This window comes from Microtus ochrogaster, chromosome 22 (genome assembly GCF_000317375.1).
Source record: "Microtus ochrogaster isolate Prairie Vole_2 chromosome 22, MicOch1.0, whole genome shotgun sequence".
In the NCBI taxonomy this organism is placed as follows: domain Eukaryota; kingdom Metazoa; phylum Chordata; class Mammalia; order Rodentia; family Cricetidae; genus Microtus; species Microtus ochrogaster.
The window spans coordinates 10799582-10815143 of record NC_022023.1 but is presented as its reverse complement, the minus strand read 5'-3'; the positions used below and the strand labels follow the sequence as shown (position 1 = coordinate 10815143).

General features: G+C 40.5%; 1 protein-coding gene across 1 annotated transcript in view; it reads left to right on the top strand.

The window, feature by feature from the left end:
• The window catches only part of Blm (BLM RecQ like helicase), an 81959-nt gene that overhangs the window by 37526 nt on the left and 28871 nt on the right, over window positions 1-15562 (top strand). The window contains exons 9-12 of the mRNA XM_026784232.1: window positions 1692-1810; window positions 3269-3382; window positions 4867-4965; window positions 5161-5309. Coding sequence (XP_026640033.1) covers window positions 1692-1810; window positions 3269-3382; window positions 4867-4965; window positions 5161-5309 — 481 coding nt within the window. The remainder of the gene's footprint in view (window positions 1-1691; window positions 1811-3268; window positions 3383-4866; window positions 4966-5160; window positions 5310-15562) is intronic.

Here is a 15562-nt window from a genome sequence, read left to right as displayed (position 1 = left end):
TGTAGACCAGGCTGGTCTCGAACTCACAGAGATCCGCCTGCCTCTGCCTCCCGAGTGCTGGGATTAAAGGCGTGCGCCACCACTGCCCGGCCATTTCAGACTTTATTAACTTAGTGCCATTGTGCCTCCATTTCTACCCTGGTTTGGTCCTTGGAAGCTCTGACACTGGAAGGGACATTGGCAGTCATCTAATCAGGCTCTGAGTGACTCTTCCCAGCTTCAGGAGGTATTGTCAAGTCCTTCCTACCTGGTTCCAATCTCTGTTGACAGATACAATAAAAAGATTACAAATAAAGTTTCTTTTGGACACCCCTTTTTGATCTTGTTTTGTTTGAGACAAGGGTTATCTTTGTATCCTTGGCTGTCCTGGAACTCAGAGATCTACCTGCCTCTGCCTGCTGAGTGCCAACATCACCCAGCCTTGGACAGCTCTTTAAACCGGTGGCCTCGTGCATTTTACAGATGAGGATCTGAGGCCCATCTGAGCTCGTGCCGCTAAGTAAGTGGGAGAGCGTTCCTGCCTCAGCATCCCACTCTCGCTTTGACATGTCCATGTCTGTGCCACGATGAAATTTGCTCACTGTGGAAAAGAAGGAATGCAGGATATAGGTTTAGAACACATTGAAGTCCTCAAAACTACCTTGCCATTAGTAGAGGGTGAGAGTGCAAACTAACTAGAATATAATCGTGCAGTTATTTTAAAATATGTTCTTGGGACTGGAGGCATAAGTCCGTGGTAGAGTACTTGCCTGCCCTGTACAGAGCCCTGGGTTTGAGCCCCAGTGGGGCCAGGCAGAGAGAGAAATAAATATGCACTTAACATCTTGCTATTTTGTATTGGAGTAAATAGCAAAATTGTGTTAGATTTTCAAGTTCTCTTTTTCATTATCTTCTGTTAATATGCACACATGCAATTTTGCCCTTTTATTTCAAAGGAAGATTAGGACTGTTACCTTAGAAATCAGAGTACCGGTAGTTAGAGCTGTATTAGAAGACTCTGCCTATGGTTTTTAAAATCCTGAGGTCTGTGCTGGGTATGTAACTCAGTGGGAAAGCTCTTGCCCAAGTGTGCAAGACCCCCAGCAGGGGTGGGGGTAGGGAGGTACGGCCGAGGGGTGTCTTAATACTAAGCCAAAATCTTTGTTTTTACTATTATATATTTTACTGTATTATATAAAAAGCAATTATGTTAATCCTAGACTTAAGATTTTTTAGAGATGGCCGGGCGGTGGTGTCGCACGCCTTTAATCCCAGCACTCGGGAGGCAGAGGCAGGTGGATCTCTGTGAGTTCGAGACCAGCCTGGTCTACAAGAGCTAGTTCCAGGACAGGCTCCAAAACCACAGAGAAACCATGTCTCAAAAAAACCAAAAAAAGAAAAAGATTTTTTAGAGATGGCTTATATTTCGAGAAGCAAAAAAAGTTTATTCTATTTGGATTTCTCTGGTAGACTTTGTTACCAGTTCCTTGGTTCCAGTTTCTTGCTCTGGTTCTTGCCTTTACTGTTGCATGTGCCTACACAAGGTGTCCTGAGAGACTGTCCTGAAGAATCCGTCTCGTGTGTTATGGCAGATTGTTGGCTCCATCCCTGGACGATACCATTTGATTTCCTGTTAATTATTATATTTGGTCTCCTTTCGCCTTCACACTCAAGGTGGAAGCTGACAATTTTTTTCATTATCTGTCTCTTAGGAGGTGGTAAGAGCTTGTGCTACCAGCTGCCTGCCTGTGTTTCTCCTGGAGTCACTATTGTCATTTCTCCCTTGAGATCACTAATAGTAGATCAAGTCCAAAAGCTGACTTCCTTTGATGTAAGTTATTACTTAAAGTTTTAATGGAAATGTGCCTCAGAAACACATTTCAGGGTGCCAGAAAATCTTACTAACTGCTATTTGAATTATGAGAATAATCCTCAAATTATTCTGGGTATATAGCTCTATGGCAGAGTGTTTGCCTAGCATATTGCTAAAAAATAAAAAATAAGATTAAATAAATAAAACATATAGTTAAATTAAGCTCTAGAGTTAAGCACATGTGTTAAATCATTTTTTTTCAAATAACCATCTGTACTTCAATCTGATTTTATTCTTCTACGAGAATGTATTTCAGTGAGAGCTCTTAACCTATATTTTGCTGATGTAATTTTTTTACTAATAGAAAGGGGTTTCTTTTTTGGCTAGTGTGAGATCATCATAGTTCTCTATTCCTGTGCACATGTGTGTGCTTGTGCACCTGTTTTTTTTTTCCTCATTTCTGAACTGAAGGAATTATGTCTGCATTTTGTTAAGTTCTTTACATTGCAAAAGGACTGGTTACACTGTTGATGTTGGTTTTTCCTTCCAGAGAATGTCAGTGCAGTGATGGTAACACTGCCCAGCATCAGCACACACTGAAACCTTGGAGATGCATCAGAACCTTTAAAGTAGCCAGGCTAGCCGGGCGATGGTGGCGCACGCCTTTAATCCCAGCACTCGGGAGGCAGAGGCAGGCGGATCTCTGTGAGTTCGAGACCAGCCTGGTCTACAGAGCTAGTTCCAGGACAGGCTCCAAAGCCACAGAGAAACCCTGTCTCGAAAAAAAACAAAAATAAAAATAAAAAATAAAGTAGCCAGACTAACCATGGTGATGCACACCTTTAATTCCAGCGCTTGGGAGGCAGAGCCAGGACCCTCTGTGTCAGAAGCAAACCTGGCCTTTAAGCAAGTTTCTGGCTAGCCAGGGTTATATTGAGACCCTGTCACACGGAGACACACATACACCATCCTCTTGTTTACAGATAGAAGAGATAAGGCAATATAGAAAATGAAAGGAACAGTGGGGAGGTTTTTCCTGACATAGAAGCATCTTGCCATACCACAGGCTAGCTTCAGATTTGCTGTGGTTGAAGGCTAGCCTTGGACTCTTTATCCTCTTTTCTCAGCCTCCCAAGTGCAGGGATCCCTCATGTGTGCCACCACACCTAGGTGGGAAGGCTATTTTGAGTTGTGTTTAATATGAATTTTTAAAAATATGTGTACTAGCTAAGTATGGCACACAACTATAATCTGCTCTTCAGAAACTGATGATGCAGGAGAATCACAAGTTTGAGTCTCAAAGTAAGATTCTGACTTACCAAAAAAAAACCTTAAAAATCTGTGCGCTGATTGTTATGGTAAGCTATTTGTTTCTTTTAGCAGGTGTGATATGTGACTTATATAAAATCTAAAAACGTAATCATGTCTGAATAATATCTAAATAAAATGAAATTTAAATTATTGCTTTCAACTTAGATTCCTGCTACATATCTGACAGGGGATAAGACTGACTCAGAAGCTGCAAATATTTACCTCCAGTTATCAAAAAAAGACCCAATTATCAAGCTCTTGTATGTCACACCAGAGAAGGTTTGTATCAGCCTCACTGTTTTCAGAGTAACATTACAACACACTAAAATACATCTGTGTTAAAGACTTGGTCATAACTTTTTATATACATTTCAAGAATTTCACCCTAGACCACAAATGGTAAAATTTTCTCCATCTCCTTTATGATTCATTCTTTCTCCAGTTTGTTCTGAACATTTGAGAGTGTGTTCAGGCCTACCGTTTCGACCCTAATGACTTGAGTGTGCGTCTCCTGACCATCTAGCTTCCCTTAGTGATTTCCTCAGGAAATATGCAGCGGCTCATACTGTTCCTTACCCTGTTAACCTTACGGTAAGGACCTTTCTAAAAGAGAATTTTCTTTTCTCTAAACAGTTTCATGGCCTTGACATTTTAGAAGCCTGTGGGCCAGTTTGGAAAACTGTACCTCAACTTGAATTTGTCTTGTTTCTTGCTGATTAGATTCAGGGCTGTGGCAAATGTGGTGGCCTGTTCCCACAAGAGCTATCAGAAGACACTGGTATTGACTCATCCGATTACCAGTGATGTTCGTTAACCAGTCACTTGATTAAAATAGTACTGCGGCTGTTTCTCCTTCATACTTTTATGTTCCCCTTGTGTCTTTGGAGTTAGTAGAAACCCAGTGGTAGGAGTTCCCGGGACTGTAGAGCTGCCCCGTCAGACAGCAGAGTCCCCAACAAGTTTTAATTTCCATTAATGATTCATTCCCAGTTATTACTTTAATGAATGCCAAGTTCTGATTTTACTAATATAGCCCATCCTGGCATAATGAGAGTTAAGTGTTTATCAGTGTGAACTTGTGGATTGTTTATTTAGTGAGTTTCAATCAGTTACCACTATGTATTTTGATGTTCTAATTGCCTAGATTTGACGGTGAGGAAATGTCATCAACTTGGCTTGTGTCCTTTACATATGTCCCTGTCAAGACATGCTTGGGATGTCATTGCTTACAGACAAAGCTAGAATGCAAGCATGTAACTCTCTATATGTGTAATACATAGAGTTTTCCCAAATATCACACACATACCAAACACACATCTCAAATACTGTTATCAAGCTGGCAGGGTGGCCCAGTGGGTAAGTGTGCTGGCCGTATAATCTAATGACTTGAGTTTGATCTTGGAGACCTACGAGATAGAACCAAACACGTTAAGTCTTCTGACCTACACACATGTGCACCATTGTGTACACGCACCCACTCCATACATGCACACACATAAAATAAATAAATGTAAAAAAATGAAGTTCCATTACCAAAGTAAATAAATATATAGTTACCTTCAGATACGCTGAGGCAGACAAAAGTTTGAGCCACTAACCTGTAAGTAAAACTGTTGAATGTGAGTAAGCATACTAAAATGTCCCCTTTGCTATTTACTTCTGTTCTCTTCATAGATAAGGGCTAGTTTAATAGGGAGTGCTTGTATGGTGGTGACAGTGTCATTCAGATGCGCGTTCAGAACTCTCCCTTGTCTCTGATCCAGGTCTGTGCAAGTAACAGGCTGATTTCCACTCTGGAGAATCTGTATGAGCGGAAGCTCTTGGCACGTTTTGTCATTGATGAAGCACATTGTGTGAGTCAGGTAAGTGTGTCTCAGAAGATCAGTAAGTTTATACCTCCAGTAGTACTCAGAACCACAGCACTGAAGCACAGTACACTCTGCATGTGTATTCTGCTGCCTCACTGAAGAAGAAAGTGCTTCCTCTGTGTTGACCACTGTTGGCTTTCATAAAAGAGAGATACAAATAATCTAAAAGCAGTATTTTTTCCCAATTAGTGGGGTCATGATTTTCGTCAAGATTACAAAAGGATGAATATGCTTCGCCAGAAGTTTCCTTCTGTTCCAGTGATGGCTCTCACGGCCACAGCGAACCCCAGGGTGCAGAAGGACATCCTCATGCAACTGAAGATCCTCAGACCTCAGGTGTAAGTTTTTAAAGGGAATGGCTTTTTGAGTCTCAGCTCTGTACATTGGAATCACCTATAGAGCTTTAACACTCTAAGTATCCAGATTGTACCTGGGACAGCTAAACCAGAATATTTGAAGTTGAAAGGCTTTTTTTTTTTTTTAAACTTCAAGTGATTCCAGGTACAGTCAAATTTGGGAACAGAATCTGGGGTTTTCCTTTACTTAACAAAATGAAATCTCAAGAGCAGCTGAGATGGCACAGCACATAAAGGCGCCTGCAGCCAGGCCTGACTGCCTGAGCTCAGTGCCTGCTATCTTTGTGGTAGAATGCCAACACCTTCCTGCCTTGTTGCCTTTTGACCTCCACAAGCAAAGTGGGGGTCAAACGAGCAAGTAAATATAAGCAAAAGTAAAGTTATCCCACCATATACTTGAGAATTGGGATTAATCAAATTTAGTACTGGGTGAGCCTGTGTAATCTCTTTTTACACATCTTATTTTGGCATGAAGGAATAATGGTTGAACAGAATATTGAGGATTTTTATTTCTTCTTTTGCAATGATTTATTTTTATTTTATGTGTATGAGTGTTTGTCTGCATGTATGTCTGGGCACCACACTTATGCCTGGTACCCATAGAAGCCAGAAGACATCAGATCCCCAGGACTGGAATTACAGATGGTTGTAGGTTAGCATGTGGGTGCTGAGAACTGAATCTGGATCCTCTGGAAGAGCAGCAGGGTTCTTCCTTAAATGCTGAGCTGTTTCTCCAGCCCAGGGTGGATTTTTCAAACACAGCTTTTGGTCATTAGAAAATAAGAAGCTGACTCATGCATAAGGGAATTAAGCTTGTGAGTTCAAGGACGGCCTAGGCACCATAGTAAGACCCAGCCTCTAGGAAGAAAAGGGAAACTGGCTGTGTGAATATTGTAAACAGCGCGGCATAGTAGTGCACGCCATTAATCCCATCACTTGGTAGACTGTAAGCATAAATTTAATAAAAGGCACACACATACTATACATACACACATGCAGGCAAAACACTCATACACATAAAATGAATAAATCTAAATAAAAATAACAAAAGTATCTCTCAAAGAGGTGTGCCCTGAACTGAAAATTCTATATGAAGGCTTTGGGGTCATGAGCAACAGAGTTGTAAAGCCTTTGCAGATCACAATGGCAGCTACTAAATTCTCATACCTAGAGCAAGCAGTTCATGCAGCACTTTGGGTTTCTTCCAGCCTTTGAGTTGTTTGGTACCAGCTAGATATCTCTTATATACCACTAATGACCATTCTTGAGTGCAAGAAGTTTAGATTTCTCAGAATTTTGTGTGTATAATCACAAAATGTGAAGTGGAATGTTTTAATTTAATGTCATTTGCAATGAGAGATATTTAAGTAAATTTGGGATGAGAGATATATTTTGCTTACATATTAGATATGTGCTTTACCACTATATTTAAAATGTTATACTTCAGGTTTTAATAAATGCTGGATGCTATAAATTTGTTTTTACAAATGCTGTACTTCCTATAAACTGTTTATTCCTGCCCCCCTCCCCTTGTGGTTTTTGTTGCAATGTTGTACAGGGTCTTGATATTAAACCCTAGCTGACTTGGAACTAGGATATAGACCAGGCCACCTCATCTTCCCACATGCTGTGATTACAGGTGTGCACCACCACAGCGGGTTATGTGTATTTTCCTTGTGTGCATGTGCATGTAGATGCTTATGTGTTTGGCCAGAGGTCAACGCCTGGTGTTCCTTAGGAGACAACTGCCTTGACCTGGAGTTCACCATGTTGGCTAGGCTGACTGGAAAGATCCAGGGATCCACCTGTCTCTGCCTTCTCAGTGTTGGAATTACAAGTGGTAAGCAAATGCTGTACCACTGAGCTGTCAGCCAGTTATATTAATTGGCAAAAGCCCACAGCTAGAAGAAATCATATAAATTCCCTTGCATTTGAATGACTTTCTGGAAATATAGGCTTATGTTTTATGTTTGAATGAACAGCACACATATTTATCTAGAGGCAGGCACCTCGAATCTCTTTCCTGGAACTGTGGGAAAGCAATGTGCCTGAGAAAGTAAAATTACACATATCCAGATGCTAGCACATGGTTCCTTGTGCAAATCTGATACTCAGTAAGAATGAATAAGTGAAACATATGGAAGGGTATGGTGAATGTAGATAAAATGAAACTGTTGATTCCTTAATATATTTGGTATTTCTGCTTTAAAAACTTCTAATTCCCATAGAAGAAGTAGATTTTAAGAAGTGCTTTCTGATACACTGTCTCCTGATCTTCTGCCAGTGGGTCCTATTTTAATTAATTTGCCAGCTGCTGCTGTGTCATGGTCTTAGTGAATTCAGGTGCTCCTAGGTTTAGAGTAGTGGTCCCAGGTGCCTCTCTTCCTATAATTCTGGGATAATATTCGTCTTCTTTAGCTTGTAAAAATAAATTTGATTTGTGAAGTACAAGAATGGCCAATTATTAAACACAAGATTTCATGCAATTCTCGTAGGACCCTAGCAGATGAACTAGGAAAGAACAGTCAGACATAATAAATTAACAGTGTACAGCTTCAGTAATAGCTAACACAACTTACCCCACAGTGTGACAACTGCTGCTCCTAGCATTGTATATGACATTTTATGTATCCACCATAGTAAAAGTCTTGCATGATATATAATCCTCCATTTCCTCATTCTCTAGATAAAGAAACTGAGTCCCAGCACCCATAATAGAAAATACCTGAAATTCCAGGACTTGCTTTGTGGTTTTGAGACAGAGTCTCACTATGTAACCCTGGCTAAGCTGACCAGACTGGCCTCTAACTTACAGAGACTGACCGGCTTCTGCTTCTGCTTCCTGGGTGCTGGAATAAAGGCATACACCACCACACCAACATCTCAGCATTTGGGGAGTAGAGACAGGATCAGAAGTTCAAAATCATCTTCAATACATAGCAAGTTAGAGGCCAGCCTCTAGTGCATGAGGTGTTGTTGGGGAGTATGGGGGTAGAAAGATGGCCCAGTAGTTAAGAGCACTGGCTGCTCTTCCAGAGGACCTAGGTTTCATTCCCAGCACTCAACATGGTGGCTCACAACCATCTATAACTCTAGTTCCAAGGGATGTAACTCCCTCTTCTGGCCTCAGAGGACATTACCTACATGTAGTGCACAGATATACATGCAGGTAAAACATTCACACACATAACAAATACATTGTAAAAATTACAATGTAAAGAACTGACAAAATGGCTCAGTGGGTAAAGGCACTTGTCATCAGCCCTGACAGCCTGAGTTCAGTACCCATGGTGGAGGGAACCAGCTCCCTCAAGCTGTCCTCTGAGCTCTACATGCCCACCATAGCACATGCATACACATACATATGCACACATACACAATAAATAAAATAAAATGTCATTTAAATTTGTTTTTATGTAGAAGTTGGTCTGTAGTGATATTTTATGTGCATCTTAATAAATAAAGCTTGCCCAAAGATCAGATTGCAAAACTAAGCCACTAGAGGCTGGGGAGTGGTGGCACATACCTTTAATCCCAGAACTCAGGAGACAGGGACAGATGGATCTCTGAGTTCAAGCCTACCCTGGGCTACACAAGATCAACCCAGAAACAGAGCCAGGTGATAGTGGCTCACACCTTTAATCCCAGAACTAGGGAAGTGGAGACAGGAAGGATTATGACTGGGCAGAGCAAAGAATATAAAGGGGAAGAGACAGGAGCTCAGTGGAGTCTAGAGTCTGAGGATTCGTGGAGATAGGATCCTTTTGGTTTGAAGATTTGGTAGCGGTAAAAGGTCTCCCTAGTGACTGGCTGCTATACTTTTCTAATCTTCAGCTTGAACCCCAATATCTGTCTCTGGGTTTTATTATTCATGCTACATTGGTCCTCTTCTACCATGTGGGTGGGCTCTGGGGATTGAGCTCCGTCATCAGGCTTTTCAGCAAGTGCTGAACCTACTAAACTGTCTCACCAGCCCTTTAACAGTCCAGGGCGATGGGGGCGCGCACCTTTGATCTCAGCATTGCGAAGCAGAGAGGCAGGCAGATCTCAGTGAGCTCAAGACCAGCCTGGTCTACAGAGTGAGTTCCAAGACAGCCAGATAAAAAAAAAAAAAAAAAAAAAAAAAAAAAAAAAATAAACAATCACACTAAAATTAAGTAACTTGCAAAGTTCATAACCCTAGCAAATATAGGAGTGAAGACTACAATCCTAGCAATCTGGCTGCAGAACCCTATAAATAGTACTCTAAAATGCAAAGAGGAAGCCATGATTAAAGATGTAATTGTAGACTAGGGAATCAGGAAGTCAGCATTATAATCCAGTGCAGCTGTACTGATTTCTGCCTTTCATACCAACATAAAGTCCAGGATTCAGTGTAGCATTTCCCATTTCTTTATGGAGTTACACAATCGTCACCGCTATCTACTCTTAGTACATTTTGTCTCCCTTAAGAGCTTTGTTCTCGTTAACAGCTAATTTCTTTCCTCCTCTGCCCCAGGCAACCATTCATTGACTTCCCAGCTTCACAGATTTTTGCTATTCTGGACATTTTGCATACAGGTTAATTATCCCCAATGCTTGGGACCAGAAGTGTTTTAAATTTGAAGTTTTTCTAGGTTTGGAATATTTGCATATACATAAAAAGAGATATTTTAGGGGTAGACTTAAGGCTAATTAAACATGAGATTCATTGTTCCATATTACTTTATACACAGAGTTGAAAAGTATTTTTAATTTTTTACTTCAGTCATTTAAAACATTTTTTACGTTTATTGTGTGTATGTTTGAGCATGCATGTGCTGTATGTGGAAGTCAGAGGACAGCTTGCAGAAAGTGGGTCCCTCCCTCCATGTGGGTCCCTGGGATTGAACTCAGGTTGTCAGACTTAGTGGCAAGCCCCTTTGGCTGCAGAGGCATCTTACTAGCTTTCGCTTACTCACTTTTTTTTTTTTAATTTATTTATTTATTAAGGATTTCTGCCTCCTCCCCGCCACCGCCTCCCATTTCCCTCCCCCTCCCCCGATCAAGTCCTCCTCCCTCATCAGCTCGAAGAGCAATCAGGGTTCCCTGACCTGTGGGAAGTCCAAGGACCGCCCACCTCTATCCAGGTCTAGTAAGGTGAGCATCCAAACTGCCTAGGCTCCCCCAAAGCCAGTACGTGCAGTAGGATCAAAAACCCACTGCCATTGTTCTTGAGTTCTCAGTAGTCCTCACTGTCCGCTATGTTCAGCTAGTCCGGTTTTATCCCATGCTTTTTCAGACCCAGGCCAGCTGGCCTTGGTGAGTTCCCGATAGAACATCTCCATTGTCTCAGTGTGTGGGTGCACCCCTCGCGGTCCTGAGTTCCTTGCTCGTGCTCCTTCTGCTCCTGATTTGGACCTTGAGATTTCAGTCCGGTGCTCCAATGTGGGTCTCTGTCTCTGTCTCCTTTCATCGCCTGATGAAGGTTAATATTCAGGAGGATGCCTATATGTTTGTCTTTGGATACCACTCTTGGGAATATACCCAAGAGAGGCCCTATCATACAACAAAAGTATATGCTCAACTATGTTCATAGCAGCATTGTTTGTGATAGCCAGAACCTGGAAACAACCTAGATGCCCTTCAATGGAATAATGGATGAAGAAAGTATGGAATATATACATATTAGAGTATTACTCAGCAGTAAAAAACAAGGACTTCTTGAATTTTGCATACAAATGGATGGAAATAGAAAACACTATCCTGAGTGAGGTAAGCCAGACCCAAAAAGAGGAACATGGGATGTACTCACTCATATTTGGTTTCTAGCCATAAATAAAGGACATTGAGCTTATAATTCACGTTCCTAGAGAAGCTAAATAAGAAGGTGAATCGCTTACTCACTTTGAAACAGTGTCTTACAGTGTAGCCCATGTTGTAGAACTCACTAGGTCTCTTGGCCTTAACTCAGATTTCTGTCTGTTTACCTTGGCATGAGGAGTTCAGGTTTGAAGCATCTCACCTAGCTCAAAAAGATTACGTTATTTTCATCTTCTTGTTTATTTCGTCTTTTGAGATGGGAATCACATGCATGTCAGACTATCCTCAAACTCTACGTAACAGTGATGACCGTGAACTTCTGATCCTGCATTTACCTCCCCCGCTTTGAGATGACAGGTGTGTGTCATCATATGCCGGATGTGGTGTGGAGATCCAGACCCGGGCTTTGCGTGTCTTAGGCAAGCACAGTACCAACTGAGCTGCATCTGCAGCCCAGGAAGGTCGTCTTAAACAGTGGTTCTAGTGTGTCTGTGTTTTCACTCCACCCTGTTTTTCAGATGAGGTCAGGTGCAGGTTTTTCCCATCATTGGTTAATATGCCTCCTTGCTTGCCCCAGGTCTGTAGATTGAAGTCCCCAGTACCCAACAATAACCAAACACATGCGAGCGAGTGCTTTTTTGTAACAGCGAGAGGTGCTTTGTTTGTTTGTTTTTGTAATTTTTTTAGATTAATTTAATGTACATGAGTATTTTGCCCATGTGTATGTATGTGTTCCATGTGCATGCCTGGTACCTGTGGAAGTCAGAAGAGGGCATCGGATCTCCATATATTGGAGTTATAGATGGTTATGGGCCACATGTGAGTGAGGAACTTGGGTCCTCTACAAGAACAAGTACTTTTAACTAATGAGCAGCCCAAACAAATACTATCACCATTTTATGTTCACTAAGTGAGACTCACAAAGCCCATTGTAAAATGTAATTTAGACCTGGAAAGCCGGCTCAGTGATTAAAAGTGATTGCTGCTTTTCCGGAGAACATGAGTTCAGTTCTCAGTACCTACTCATAGCTAGCTGCCTTTATCCAGCTCCAGACTTCATGCTGCCTTCTGACTTTGGAGTGCACCCCACACACAAGATATCCACACAGATACACAAATAAAAAAATTAATTTTTAATATTTATCACTTAGAATGTGAATATTTCAGTAGCACAGTATTAGCCAAGAATACATTTAAGCCCTGGGTAAGTCCCTAGCATTGGAAAAAAAGGAGGAGGAGGAAGAAAAGTGTTTTAATTTTTACAGAATTTATATACAGAGAGAATATGTATTTAATTTGAGTCAGGGTCTCTAGGTAACCATAGTTGTCTGGATCTCACTATGTAGACAGTCTGGCTTTGAACTCCCAAAGATTCCCCTGCCTCTGCCTCCCAAATGCTGGGATTAAAGGCTTGCACCACCACCTCCTGTAGTGTGAGCTGTTTTTGCTTATTCTATCACATTTACATGCATGTAAGTTATATAAATATTTTAAAAAATGTTATGTACATCTCCTGAACCAAAAATTTTCATCCGATTTAATTCTTTTTTTTTTGTTTGTTTGTTTTTTGTTTTTTGTTTTTCGAGACAGGGTTTCTCTGTGGTTTTGGAGCCTGTCCTGGAACTAGCTCTTGTAGTGCTAGTTCAGATCACAGAGATCCGCCTGCCTCTGCCTCCCAAGTGCTGGGATTAAAGGCGTGCACCACCACTGCCCAGCTCCCGATTTAATTCTTAAAATTACTAGTTAGGGGCTGGAAAAACTGCTCATTAGATAACAGCACTTGCTACCAAGCCTAATGACCTGAATCTGTTCTCCAGAACCCACATGTTAGAGTGAGAGAACTTACTCTCACAAGTGTGCAGGCGTGCATATTCACAACACACACAAATAAGTGAAATCATTGCTCATCCCTAATGGAGTAGTTACATGCCTGTGTTGCTTTCTTTAAATGCATACTTCACTTAGTATATCTAAACAGTCTTGCAGTGCAGCCAGGGTCAGCTTCTCAAGTGACTGAAACTTTGGGAAATACACTACCACATCTAGCTTAAATATGTTTCAAAAATAATTTTAGGCATAAGCTTTTTATTGAGATTATATCTGTTAATGAGTTAAGAATTTTCTTTTTAGTACACATATCTACAGATGAATAGATTCAGTTCGTACATTTTTACTTTTAAGGGTATAAACTCTGGGAAATGTTGCTGACAGAAACATGTAGATGGGAATGAAAAGCATTTTATTACAGCAATAACACTAAATTATTCGAATTTCTTCTGAAGCATATGCCAAAATTACATCATGATCTATTATCAAAAATTATTTTTAATGATCTGTTAACTGGCATCTCAGTTAAGTATTCTAAATTTTGGGGATATAAAAAATTGGAAACTATTTTGCTAACAAGCAATATTACTGTTTAGTGTTTTTTCTGGACCATATTCTATATTCTGTTAAAGACTTTACTAGGTTTTATCTAATGAATGTGAGGTATTCTTTTAACTTTTTCAAGAGGAGCTACCCTGTATCTGATGTATTTGAAATATCTTGACAATATTTTCTCTTCACCTTTTTTTTTTTAAAAAAAAAAATATTTAGGAAGGTTCCTGCTATATAGCTGTAGCTGTCCAGAAACCGGCTATAGACCTGGCTAACCTTGAACTTAGATCCCCTTATCTCTTCTTCCTGAGCTCTTTGGCTCCTGAGTACCACATCTGGCTTGTTTTTGTTTGGTTGAGACTTGTAGCCTATGGTAGCCTTAAATTTGCTATATAACTGAGCTAGCCTTGAACTCCTGATCCTCCTGTCTCTGCCTCCCAAGCACTTGGAGTTACAGACATGTATTTATCATTTTCAGGCAAATTTGTCATTTTAAAAGTAATGTTTTAATACAGACTTAGTCAAGATACAGTGAAATAATAGTTTGGGTTTTGTTTTTTTATTTATTTATTTTTTGGAGGTTTTTGTTGTTGTTGTTGTTTGTTTTTTCGAGACAGGGTTTCTCTGTGTAGCTTTTTAGAGCCTGTCCTGGAACTAGCTCTTGTAGACCAGGCTGGCCTCGAACTCACAGAGATCCACCTGCCTCTGCCCCTCCCCCCCCCCCCCCCAGTGCTGGTATTAAAGGCGTGCACCACCACCGCCTGACTGGGTTGTTTGTTTTTTAAGTACTTGTTGAATTAATTCATGTGCCATAAAACTCAGCTATTCATAAGGTACAGTTGTGTGTGGCTTTTACATTTTCATAGAATTGTGTGCCTGTCGCTACAGCTTAAGTCTAGAATCTACTTCCATTATCCTCCAAAATGGAGTTGAGTTACGCTCAACTCCTTGTTTTTCCTCTTTCATTTCTTTCACTGGGCATATTTGCAAGAATCATCTAGGTAAGTGTGTGTGTGTGTGTGTGTGTGTGTGTGTGTGTGTGTGTGTGTGTAGATCCCATGACCTCAATGCCAGGTGAGGATTTGACCCCTGAGCTGTACATGAAATCTTAATTTTTCATTTTTGTGGTTAAAAAGTTTTCATTTGTATAGGTATTCCAAATTGTCTTTTTTCCATTTATTTTCTGGTAGGCACTGTCTCTAGCTGGGTATCTCGTGATCTCTAACATCCTATTTTCCAACAGGCAATGCAGGATTTGTTATAAGCAATAAACTCTGAGGTTCTGTTTGCTTTTCCATCGTAACAAACTCATGAATGTTGTTCTCCATTAGTGGCCTGTAGAGCTTTTGTGATAGAATGATTTGTTTGTTTTGGTTTTAATTGGATTTTTGATCTCTAAGTTTATGTTTAAATCTCATTTTATTTTATTTTTTTTAGTAAAGTTTATTTGACCAAATTAAGTAGTAAATAGTTCTGTTTTTCCAATTATGTCACAAATTAAACAAGTTCAGATTACGTTCCAGATGTTTTTAATAAGATACATCCACATCATCCAACTCACATTTTTAACATGTGATCCAGTGGTTTATGGTGTACCCTAATTTATACACCATCATCACAATTTGAGAACATTTTTTTGCCACTAAAACACTTCACCTATTATCCATTTCTCCTCCTTGTCTCCACTTACCGCACTAGCCCTAGGCAACCACTAAGATTATGCACTTTCTGTGCATAGGTTTGCCTATCCTGGGTGTCTCAGATAAACATTCAGTCTATGTGTATATGATCTTTTATGAATGACCTCTTTAATTTTGTGCGTGTGTGTCTACACCGTGGCAAGCATGTGGAGGTCAGAAGACAGCTCACTGGCATTGGCTCTCTTCTTCCACATGTGGGTCCTGGGGATCAAACTTGGGTCATCAGATTTGGCAACAAATGTTTTACCCAATAAGCCACCTAGCTATCCCCTTGGCTACTTTTTAACAGATTATTTTTAAGATTTGTTGCTGGAGGGGGAGAGATGGCTCAGCTGTTAAGATTATCCCCTTGGCTACTTTTTAACAGATTTTTTT